The following is a 13,001-nucleotide window of genomic DNA, read 5'->3' on the forward strand; positions in this document are numbered from 1 at the left end:
CAGCCATCCCCAACAAAAGAAGAACCTGGTAAAGGAAGACAGCCATCCCCAACAAAAGAAGAACCTGGTAAAGGAAGACAGCCATCGCCAACAAAAGTAGAGCCTTTTAAAGGTAGAAAACCATCAGAAGATGAACCTTTTAAAAGTGAAGAACCTTCACCACTACCTTCAAAAGAAGAGCCTGTTAGAGGAAGAAAACCATCACCAACTAGAGAAGAACCTGTTAGAGGAAAAGAAACACTTCCAGTGAAAGAAAAACCTATGACTGTAGCAAAATCTTCTCCTACCAGAGATGAACCCATTAAAGATAGAAAACCTTCTATAACCAAGGAAGAAGTTTTTAAAAGCAGAGAACCTTCTCCAGGCAAGGTACAACCTGTAAAAGAAAGAACCCCATCCCCAACAAAAGAAGAACCTACAAAAGAAGTAAAGCCTTGGCCATCAAAAAGTTTGCCATTTGAAAAAGATGTTAAAGAATTAACATCACCAGTAAAAGTAGAAAAACCTGATGATGAACCATTGGATTATACTGACAAACCAGAAAAACAGTCATGGTCTGTTACCATTGAAGAACATCAGAGAGAGACTACATCTTTAATTATAGAGCCACAACAAAGGACATACAGACCATCTTCTCCTTCAAAAGAACCTGCCAAGAGAATTTCATTTCCATCAAAAGAAGAACCAACAGAAGAAAGTACTTCATCACCAACTAAGGAAGAACCAGAAAGAAAAGTTAAATTCCCAACTAGAGAACTAGAGAAAAGAACACCATTTTCTGTTAAAGAAGAGACAGTTAAAGGAAGAACTCCATCATTAACTAAAGAGGAACCTAAAAGAAAAGTTTCATCTCCTACCAAAGAACCAGAAAGAATGACTCCCTCTCCAACTGAAGAAGTGCAACTTAAAGAACCAGAGAGAAAAGTTTCGTCTCCAGTTAGAGAAGTAGATAGGAAAACGCCATCTTCTACAAGAGAACCACTAACTAGAAAGAAATCCCCATCACCAACTAAAGAAGAACCAGAGGTTATTGCATCTTTGGCTAAAGAACCAGAAAAAATGACACCCTTTTCTATAAAAGAACAACCTTTGAAAGGAAAGACTCCATCTTCAACTAAACAAAGACCAGAAGAAAAACTTCCCTTATTAACAAAAGAAAAACCAGAGGAAAAAGTGTCATCACCAGTTAAAGAACCTGAGAAAAAATATCCCTCTCGAACAAAAGAACCAACAACTAAAGGAAAGACTCCACCACCACCTAAAGACGAAACAGAAAAAGATTCATATCCAGTTAAAGAACCAGAGAGAAGATATCCTTCTCCTAGCAAAGAAACACCATTGAAAGGAAGAACTCCATCACCAACTAAAGACCAACCTGACAGAAAATACCCACTTTCTAGTAAAGATCTAGATAGAAAAACACCATCACCTGTAAAAGAGTTACCATTCAATGGTAGATCACCAGCTAAAGAAGAACCAGAAAAAAAGACGAGGTATTTTGTTAAAGAACCAGAGGTAGAAAGTCCCAAATCACTTTCTCCTAAAAAAACACAAACAGAACAGAAACCAGAAATTAGTCATATAGTATACACTAATGGTACTAATGGAGTGGAAGAAACAACAGTGACATCATTTATCACTAAGTACATTGAAACCTTTGAGGTACCTCCAGATGGATGGTTTTTAAAAGAAGCTGTTGACCAGAAACTGTTTGATACAGAAACAGGATTGTTTACAATACCAGGAACAGACAGATTAGTATCTTTTGAGGAGACTATTAGATTGGAGATAATCAATCCAAAATCTGCCTCAGTAGTAGAACCCTCTACAAAACGGACAGTTTCTTTGTTGAGGTCCCTGGAGAAGGGGATACTGGACTCCACTGGTCATTATGTAGACAGCAAAACTAAGGGCAAAATCAGTATGAAAGAAGCCATTAAGAAAAAACTAATAATCTTGGAAGATAGGATTGATGTTGTTGATGTAACCCAACAAAAAACCACGAAGGTGATCCATATCACACAAATGGATGGTCAGCCTGATCAAGTGACCATGGTGACAGAAGGTGGATTTGACAAACCTGTCCCCACTCAGTGGGGATTGGACATATTGTCAGATGTAAGAGGATTTCCAAAGGTAAGGACTGAAGAAAAAGTTGTTAGTGTTACTACGACTGAATACATAGAAATAGCTCCAAATATATACTTTGAACCAGGTTCAGTTGTAATTCTTGATAAAATTAATGGGGAAAAGCTAGATCTGATAACAGCAGTTAGGTTAAGTAAAATTGATGGTAAGTTATTTACTGTTCAAGAACCTATATCGGGTAAGAACATTTCATTGGATGAGGCTATTAGGAAAGGGGTCATAGATAGACGTACAGGGGACTACATTGATGACAAATTAGGTAAAAAAGTTCCAATTAAAGAGGCAGTTAAAGATGGTTTAATCAAGCTTACAGCTACACCAGTTAGTACTGGAACTAAAGTAATAAAAACAGTTAAAGGTAGTTCAGAGCCTGGCACCACCACCACTACAGAGCATGTCTATTATAGTGTTACCACCACTACCACCACCACCACAGAATCAGGGGTTACTCAAGTGAAGGTAGTTGACTCACAGACGGGAGGGGAAGTTCCTTTAATTGAAGCAATAAATAGGGGACTTTTAGATTCTGATTCTGTTAAACAGTTCATTCAGAAGGATAGTATAGAAGGTCCAACCAAGATATCTGAAGAAACAATAAAAATCAATAAAACATCAACTTTGTATGTGCAAGATCCAACTACTGGTGCAGAAATACCTCTTGATGAAGCAGTAGACAAAGGAGTAATAGATGCAGACACAGCTAATGCCTTGAGAGGTAGCTGGAAGATTCCAGAAAAGAGTATGCGAACAGCAACAACATTTACACTTGAGGACCCCAACACTGGAGAGACTATTCCTTTGGAGACTGCAGTGGAAAAAGGTTTGATAGATTCTGAAACTGTTGAAAAAATCCATAAAGGAGAAGTCACAGAAATCATCATCACAACAAGAATCACTGTCATTGACTCTGCTACAGATCAGAAAGTACCCTATGAAGAAGCTGTCAAGAAAGGTCTAATAAAACCTTCAACAGAAAAAGAAACACCCATAAAAGTTCTAGGCCAAGAGACTATCAAACTTTCAAAATCTCCAAGCAAAATTCCTCGAGGTTCATTCACTGAACCCCGGTTTGAGGTCACAATTGGCAGAGCACATTCACAAACATCTACCAGAAGGGAAGGTATGGTGTTGCAGAAAGTTCGTCGTAGGATTATGTCCCCAAGGGAAGCAGCTAAAGAAGGAATTCTTGACAATAACACAGCAAAGATCTTAACAGAAGCAGAAAATCTGAAAGGTCCAGATGGAAAACCAGTGAATCTGACTGAAGCACTCAGACTTAAACTAATTGATGGCAATACAGGGGCAATTCCTGATCCTTGCAAAGGTGAAAACTTGACCATCAGAGAAGCACTTGACAGTGGTCTCTTAGATTCAGCTAGTGGGAAATTGATTATTCCTGTTGGTCGTAGTCTGACTTTGCCAGAAACAGTTTCTCAAGGTCTTATGCTTCCCTTAGAGCAAAGAATCATCCATCCTGAAGTTGGTGTTAAGTTGACTCTTGAGGAAGCTCTTCTCTGTGAAATAATCAATCCCCTCTCTCAAGTACTTGAGCCTGTGGTCAAAAAATATTTAACTCTAGAAGAAGCTATAGAAAAGGGTGTCATTGATCGAACAACAGCAGAAGTTAGTACTGCTAGTGGTAAAGTCAGTCTTGTGAATGCTGTTCAGAAACACAGAGTATTTGAGAAACCAAAGATGATTCTTACAGAATACTTGCCATTGTTAGGATTAACATTCCCTGTTGCTCTTCAACAAAGTTTTATTGACACCAAGACTAAAGAATTTATTCACCCTGTTACTACTAAGCGTATTCCTCTGAGAGAGGCCATTGACACTGGAGTTATTATGACACTACCAATTTTGCCAATTTTAGATAGTGTAGAGGTGCTGGAGGCCTTGGACAAACACTTGATTAACCCCAAAAAATGTACAATGAAACATCCTAAAACAGGGGATGAACTACCAATAAAACAAGCTGTTGACACTGGACTGTTGCAGATGAAGCCAATTCCTCCACATTCAGTATTTGTAGAAACACATATCCCTACACAGGTTACCACCTCACAGTCATCTTCAGTCTTGCACACAGTTGTGGAGTCCCAAACAATTGAGTTACAACCTGGATACATTATGACAAGTCCAGATCATGTACAAGATACTCTATCAGGAGAAATAATTTCCATCAATGAAGCCAAGACTCGTGGAATTGTTAAGATTGATACTCGAACAGTGAAAACCACAGAACCATTGACAATTTCTCAGGCTGTAGAACGTGGACTCGTCAATCTAACTGAGCGAATATTTACTGAGCCAGTTACAGGAAAAGAAATTCCCATCTCTCAAGCTATTTCTGAAGGTTATTTACAAGCAGTAGAAGAAACACAAATAACAGAAATTACTAAGTACACCATCTCACAAGTATTTAAATTCTTATATGAAGAAAAAACGCAAAAGTTTAGGCATCCTCGTACACAGAAACTGGTGACTCTTGAAGAGCTAATAAGACAGGGATTTGTAAACTTGGATGCTGTAATATATGATACAAATACTGGACAGCTCATGACCACTGCAGAGGCAATTAATGAAGGCAAAATAGATATCAAGACTGGGAAGATTCTAAATCCAAGATCTGGAAGTAGAATAACTGTAATAGAAGCAATACAAATTGGAATTATAGCTGTTATTGATACACCAGTTATTGCAGGTATGACTGTTGTAGAAGCAGCAAAAAGTTTAATCTCAAAGGAAAAGCCTAAACCTGAGCCTTTTAGCACACAAAAGAAATCTCCATCACCACCACCCAAACCACGTGCACCAATTCCTAGTAGAGAAAGAAAGCCTTCTGTTCCCAAGGAAGAGAAACCAACAAAGAAACCAGCATCTCCAACCAAAGAAAGAAAAAGCGATCTACTAACAGACAGAAAACCAGTATCACAACATGAAGGTGATTTTCCCTCACCAACAAAAGACAAAAGTTCTCTTCATGATGATACAGAATTTGTTAAATCAGAAATTACTGTCACAGAATCATACACAGAATTCAAGAGAGACTTTGAAACTCCATTGTTCATAGGACGTCATGTGCCCTTGTCGAAAGCTGTTGATAGTGGGTTAATAAACCCTGACACTACTTACATTATAATCCTTAGTACTGGTCAAAAACCAAAAGTTCGAGATGCGTTGAAAGACTCTGTTGTTCCAGAAGATGCTATTGTTGAAATCCTTAGCAAAACTGATGTTATGTTAGTAGAAGAAAGACCTGAAATGCCCACATCTTTTTCAGTCACTTTTGCTATTCAACAAGGGTTCTATGATCCAGATTCAGAGAGTTTTATCAACCCTCAAACTAGTCAGCCCACCTCATTTACAGATCTCTTGGCTATGGGAGTAATAGAGCCTTACAGAATCAAGGTTAAAGATCTTAGGTTAGGGCACTTTGTTCCTCTTCCAGAAGCCATAAGGAAAGTGTTGATTGACAAGAACACTGGTCAGATGGTAAACCCTAAGACTGGTCAAAGGGTTTCATTCTTTGAAGCTGTAAAGATGGAATGGATTATCTATACAGAAGTAGATAAACACACTAGAACAGTGACATCAATGACTCTACAGCAGGCCATCGAAGATGGACTTTTTGACACTGATAAAGTAACTGTTCTAAACCAAATATCAGGCAGTCATGTTCCACTATCTGAAGCCTTGGAAACAGGTTTGATAGAACCTAGCTCTGTTTCGATTTATAACACCAAGATAGAAGACTTAGTTTCTGTAAAAGAAGCAGAAGACAGTGGTCTTATAAATCTACCTCAAAACACATATGTCAACCCTATAACATGTCAGGAAATCACTCTAGAAACTGCATACAAGAGAGGCTTGATTGTCATCACTAGGCGCCCTGTATCACTGGAAGCTGTTATAAAGAAAGGACTCTATAACCCAACAACTGGTGTGATAAAAGATCCTGTAACTGGCCATCAAATGGATTTGGATCAAGCTGTTAAGAAAGGCTTGGTGGATGCATTTATAACTGAGGTGAGAGACATAAAGAATGAAAACTTTGTCTCTTTGGATGAAGCACTTGAAACAAAAATTATTATCCCAAGGTCTGGAAAAATGCGAGACACAGCTAGGAATACCCTTCTAACATTGGATGTAGCAGTGCGAAAAGGTCTGATAATTACAAACAGAATCCAGATTTCCCTTGTTGATGCCATTAACCAGAAGCTGTATTGTCCAGAGACAGGAAAGTTTTCAGACCCAGCAACTGGTGAAGATCTGACTTTGGATGAGGCTATTAAGATAGGTTTTATTGATGTTGAATCTGTAAGGGTGAAAGACACTAGATCTGATGTCTTAGTTCCTCTGAAGGAAGCTATTATAACCAGGATGGTAGATGGTCAAGCAGGAACACTTACATATCCAAATTTGTTGACTTTGGATGTTGCTTTATTGAAAGGTTTCTTGATAACCACAAGATTTCCTTGGGCACTTCAAGAGGCTCTCGAACATCGTATGTATGATACAGAAACTGGTCTGATGATTGATCCAGATGGTGATGAAAAAGTCACATTAGAAGAGGCAATCAGACGTAAGTGGATTGACAAAGAAGCTTTAACAGTGAAAGACCCTCGCTCAAGTGACATACTTACTCTCACAGAAGCCATTAGAGTAGGCATAGTTGATCCAGTTTCTGGAATGGTTACTGATCCAACTGTTGGCTCTGAAATGCAGTTTTTTGATGCTTTAGAGAGGGGACTGATCATTCCAGCAAAAAGAAGATTCTCTCTACCTGAGGCTATATATAAAGGATTTTATGATCCCAAGACTGGCAAATTTGTGAGCCCAGAGTCACAAGAAAAATTACCAACAGATAAAGCTATTAGGGGAGGTTTTATTGATCCACATTCAACCCTTGTTCGAGATGAGATATCTGGTCATATTTCATCTTTCAATCAAGCTGTGGATGAAGGAGTTATTGATATCAAGGAAGGTAAAATTATGGTGAACAAGATAGGTAAAAAACTCAACTTCCAAGCAGCTTTTGATCAGGGACTTTTGATTGAGATCAGAAGGCCACTAGCAGTTCGAGAAGCCATTCAGAAAGGAGTGTATGATGAAACGACTGGCTGGTTCTTAGATCCCTCTGTAGGACAGTGGATTACTTTGCGAGAAGCCATCAGTAATCATCTGCTTGATCCTGATTCTGTCCATGTGAAGGATACTCGTACTGGATTCCTAAAGAAACTTACCCTTGTTGATGCAATGGAGGCTAGTTTGGTTAATGGAGAGAGTGGACGAGTAGTGCAACCAGATGGAAAAGAAGTGTCTTTCATCACAGCTTTTGAAACAGGCCTGATTATGGAAAGCAAAATGTCCATCTCTGTACAGAAAGCAATCCATCAAGGACTTTATAGTGAAGAAACTGGTAAGTTCACTGATCCAAACACAGGCAGAAAGATTACACTCCACGAAGCTGTCAGGCGATTTGTGATTAATGCCTACCTACCTTGTTATTGGGAAAAATCCTCTTGTAAGCTTTTAACGCTAATAGAAACTATCCGTGCAGGTATCATAGATCGCAGAGCTGGGATATTTAGAGAACCAAGCACATCAGTTGAAATGCCCTTAAATGTAGCACTAGAAAAGGGCTTCATTGTTGACATAGAAAAACCATTTGGATTGTTTGAAGCCATTACAATGGGTCTATATGTAGCTCCAACTGGGAAGATAATTCATCCAACCAATGGTAGAAGGTTAAGTCTTGAGGATGCAGTGAAAGAAGAAGTTATTGACAGTCAGTCATCCATTATAAAAAATAAAAAGACAGGAAAATACATGAAGTTACCAGAGGCTATTAAAACTAAGCTAATAGATCCACATCAAGGTCGCTACATTGTACCTGGAACCAAAGGAGAGCTAGATTTTTATAGTGCAATTGAAGAGTGCTTAATTGTTAGTGCAAAGAAGCCATTAACTCTAAAAGAAGCTTTAAATATGAAGCTTTTTAATTCTGATACTGGCAAGTTTACAGACCCAACGATTGGTGATCAATTAAATCTTTCTCAAGCAATTGAACATGGTCTAATTGATGGTAATACTACATCTGTTCAAGATCCAAAATCTGGCCAACTGATGTCTATTAGGGTAGCAATGGAACAAAACTTTATAAATGTGAGAACAGGTACTATTAAAGACCCACAGACAGGCAAGTTAGTTTCCATTATGATTGCATTTGAACGAGGAATTATTGTCACCACAGAACGGCCAATTACATTCCAGCAGGCCATGAGACGAGGGTCAATAGACTTTACAAAAGGTACTTTTAAAGATCCCAGAACCATGACTGAGTGTACTCTGGAAGAAGCAATAAAGAATGAATTAATTGATCCTGAGTCAGCTGTGGTCAAAGATCCAGTAAGTGGACGTTTTAAAACTCTAAGACAGGCCATTAGAGATGGGTTGATTGATATCAAGAAGAAAGCCATGTTTGACCCCATGACAGGAAAAGCTAAAACATTGACCATTATTTTTGACCAAGGCACAATAATATTTTTGAGAGAACCAAAAACATTTGACCAAGCAATAGATAATAATTTACTACATTTGACTTCTGGTCAGTTCAAGGATCCAGAGTCCAAGGAAAGTATGCCGCTTCAAAGTGCTTTAAAACAAGGACTTTTAGATCCAGACTCAGCAGTTATCAAGGATACTAAGAAAAAGAGACTTTTGAAAGTTTTACCTGCCTTTGAAGAAGGAATTTTGGATCCTGACAAGAGTACTGTCTTAAACACTTGTAACAATCAGATCTTGACAATTGGTGGAGCTCTTGAAGCAAACTTGATTATCACTCCAAGAAGACCTTTATCTTTGTTGGAAGCTTTGGAATATGGAGCTTATGATTCAGCTAGTGGTTCTTTCAGAGATCCATTTACTCACCATCTCTTAACCATGATTCAAGCTATTGAGGCTGGATTAATTGATCCCACTGACACTGTAATAAGAGACCCTAAAACTGGCCGAATCTTGACCATCCAGCAAGCTGTTGATGAAAATCTGCTCAATGCCCAAGAAGGTGTCCTTTTCAATCCACAGAACCAGAAGTACATCAGTCTTATGGAGGCATGGACAGGTGGATTATTCATCACTGCAGAAACTCGGGTAAGACTTGAAATATCCCCAGCATCATCTTGTGTTGGAAGCTGCATAAGTTTGCTCTAGGGCTTTCTGGGAAGCTGTTTATGTATAGGCTGTGACTGTCAAATCCAAGTGAAGGCCTTTTATTTAACATGCAAGAAATATGTACTGACTCTGCTGCCTTGAAGCTCCTTTATTGCTAATCTTAACAGTTCAAGCTTTGGTATCAAGAAATATTGTATTAACAGCTTATAACATAATGTATTTTGTCTAGCTTGCTAGTTACAGACATACTTGTGCATTTATAACTTTTAGTCATTTTCAAGTAGTAAAGACAAAGTTTTTGCATGACATTATCACCCAAGTTATTAACTATAAAACTGGATGAACATCCATTACTGAAGGACAATTACCACATTTAACACTGACTACTACAAACTAATACTACTGCATGGGCTTGACACAATAACTGGCTTTCTTCCTAATAATCCTGGAAATAGATTGCTTATAGTTCTGCTTTGCTTTTTTTGCATTAACATCTTATCATAATTTGTATGTATTAAATGTTAATGAAAATTAACTAATATAATGTGTACTACTATTTGTATTGAAAAAAACATTTTTTTTAAGGTAATAATCTCTTAGCCTGCTTTTGATAGATTTCATTCATATTTTATGACATTAGTTGTGTTTTATAACCTTAAAAGATGATGCTTGAACACAATTACTAACTAATTCAAATTTCTTTGTGGGAAAAAAAGACTGCTGTTGAGGAGAAGTATAAGTTATCAGGAGACAACATCTTGAAGTTATTAAGGTGGATTGAAGAAGTTGAAGGACGACTGGCTGACCTGGACCAGGTGCATGAGAACATTACAGAATTACAGAAGCAAATTGCTAGAGCTAGGGTATGTTGTTGATTAACAATTGATAATCCATACAGAATAGTGTTTAGTCTTTTTCTGAAGACAAACAATGAAAAGTAATATAACAGTTTGTTATAATTCATTAAAACTTGTCATTTATGATATGACACCCTAACAATCAAACTAATTAAGTTGTTTTGTTTCATTACAGGACATTAAAGATGACCTTGATGATCATCAGAGACCTGTAGCAACATGTTTGGACAAGGTTCGTCAGATTGTTCAACAAGGAGCTGACGTTTTAAGCAAAGAAGAAATTGAACAGCTACAGAAAGATTCTAATGAGCTAAAGAAGCGTTATGATAAGGTCTGTGAAGAGAGTGAGAAGCTACTACGCCGACTCTCTTCTTCACAAGAGGAGCTGGAGAAATTTAATGTAAGTTTATGTCCCATATCCTATTCTTAAGAGAAACTTACGAAATGTTATTCAAACTTCCATCCTCATCTGACAAGAACTAAAGATATTTAATGTAAGATTTTTCTTTTCCATTGTTTTATGATGAATACTAATTTTTTATGCACTTTCTAAGCATAACAAGTTATTGATATTTTATTATCCACAGTGAAAGTTAATTCCATTTTTAGTATTGTGTATGGTTGAAAAGATTTTGTTTTTAAGTTGCTAAGTACTTGTTTTTTTCCTTCTTCTTACTTAATAGTAAATTATTTAGCCACTACCATTGTTTGTTTGTCCTCTTTTTATTCTAATATTGAAATCAGTGTGCTCATTATTTTGAATAAATTATGCTACTCAGTCTTTCATTATTTCATTGCAAAAATACACTTTGTATATATAGATTTAATGATATAATTTCCTTATAATGCATTGTGTTGTATTCTTGATTAAGTTTTTTACTTTTTATTGAGCTCAGCATAACACTTCTGTTTTTTGTTGTTGTTTAAGTTGCTCTGCATTAAGACATTTATTGTGTTGAATGATTGACTGTGAGAGGTAGAACTTTTGTAAATTTGATTTTGTTGTTTACTTTTTAATGTATTCAGCATAATATTTTGGGATTATTTTTTAAAAGTTATATCAACTTCTGTGTGTTAAGACATTTATTAAGTTGGATGATTGATTGTTCCAGGTGGAACTCCAAACATTCAAAAAATGGTTGATTGAAGCTGAACATAAGCTGAATGAACAAGAGAAGAACTTAGGCGATGTGAAGAACTTGAAAGAAAACAGTGAAACATTCAAAGTAAGTGATAATATTTTTCAAAGTTAAATAATAGAAGGATTGAGATATGTTACTTAATACAAGAAAAAATATGTGAATAATGTTTACTCTTTTGCCTTATCAACAGGTTTTCATGAATGATGTGATTGCTCATCAAGCTGATCTTCGTTTCATCACCATGATTGCCCAGAAATTTATTGATGAATCAAAGGTAGGAATGTGCTCATTTCTGTCACATTATGTAACTTCATTTGAAAACACATGTATAAATTCAATACTTAAATTGTAAATATGCTTAAAGTTTTCAGGTGATGACTAAATTGTTATGTACTCAGTTTATAACCAGTATAGTAAAGAGTTTTATGATCTGAGGATTGCCTGTTATCTTATTTTACCATATTTTTTTTCAGGATTACTTAAAGATTCTGAACAACTTTAGAACCAATCTTCCTCGTCGACGAGCACATGTTGAGCCAAAGGAGAGTGAAGTAAAGACTGAAGTTAGTGGGGTCAGCACAACATACCACAACCTCCTCAACAGAGTAAACCGACTCAGTGAAAAGTTTTCAGGGGTGATTGAAAAGCAGCGTTACTATGTAGAATGCTTGGAGAAGGCTACTGTGTGGCTCCAGGATGTGCAAAAGTCTTCCAGTAAACTGTTGGGTGAACCCATTGCAGCAGAGCCACGAGCAATCCAGGACCAGTTGAATAGAATAAAAACAATCAGCCTGGATATTGTTGGTCAAAGTCGACTTATTGAGAATACAAAACAGTCTGGAAAGTTTTTTATAGAATTCCTAGAGGGAACAGAAGTCAGCATTATTGAAATACAGGTCATTGAAGAGACTCTTCAAACACTGGAAGATGACTATTATACTCTAAGTAATGAAATAAGTGAAAAATGCAATGAGCTTCAGACAGCCTTGGTCCAATCCCAGGATATCCAGGATGGCCTGGACCGTCTTCTTAAGTGGCTAGATGAAACTGAGAATACTTTCCGTACTCAGAACAAAGCCATCAGCCTAATCCGAGAGAGACTGGATGAACAGGTTTGTAACTGTCTTATCTAACTGGAGTTTGTAATTTGCACATTTGTTTAAACCCTAAGTTCAAAATTCTGTAGAAAGCACAGTTGTATCAATCCTGTCATATTTTTATATAGGCATGTAAAGAGAAGAAAATGCTGAACCTTTTCCTGTTTCTAATTCTTAAAGTATCCAATATCCTTCCACTACAGTGAGTTTCTGGTTTAATGAGTTCAACCAGTATATTCTGTTCTAAATTGTAAATTAAAGAAGTCAATGTATAATTTAATAAATGGGTTTTCTTTCAGATTAGAGAACACAAGGTTCTTCAGACTGACATAGATAGCCAGAAGCCAAGCATCAGTGCTGTTACAGACTTGGCCAAAGATCTCACTGACAGTTCCAACCAGAGGCTCGCTAAGAAGGTTGAGAGTAAAGTGAAAGACATAAATACTCGTTTTGACAAGCTCTGTGAGAAGTCTCGAAAGCGAGGAGAGTTGTTGGATGAGGCAAGATAGTTTTTCTTGACCTATTGGTTTATATTTTTACACATTGGATAGCTTGGATATATTTAACCCTATCACAACAAG

The 13,001-nt window shown here is 37.0% G+C and overlaps 1 protein-coding gene across 12 annotated transcripts in view; it reads left to right on the top strand.

The window, feature by feature from the left end:
* Window positions 1-13,001, top strand: part of LOC106457803 (microtubule-actin cross-linking factor 1-like) — a 248,974-nt gene that overhangs the window by 185,519 nt on the left and 50,454 nt on the right. For 11 of the 12 annotated variants that reach the window (XM_022383849.1, XM_022383850.1, XM_022383853.1 and 8 more), the window contains 7 exons: window positions 1-9,303; window positions 10,041-10,187; window positions 10,357-10,581; window positions 11,294-11,407; window positions 11,514-11,597; window positions 11,797-12,435; window positions 12,720-12,920. In XM_022383849.1, coding sequence (XP_022239557.1) covers window positions 1-9,303; window positions 10,041-10,187; window positions 10,357-10,581; window positions 11,294-11,407; window positions 11,514-11,597; window positions 11,797-12,435; window positions 12,720-12,920 — 10,713 coding nt within the window. The remainder of the gene's footprint in view (window positions 9,304-10,040; window positions 10,188-10,356; window positions 10,582-11,293; window positions 11,408-11,513; window positions 11,598-11,796; window positions 12,436-12,719; window positions 12,921-13,001) is intronic. The other variant, XM_022383857.1, reaches the window with a different exon arrangement.

Source organism: Limulus polyphemus, unplaced genomic scaffold, assembly GCF_000517525.1.
Source record: "Limulus polyphemus unplaced genomic scaffold, Limulus_polyphemus-2.1.2 Scaffold375, whole genome shotgun sequence".
NCBI lineage: Eukaryota > Metazoa > Arthropoda > Merostomata > Xiphosura > Limulidae > Limulus > Limulus polyphemus.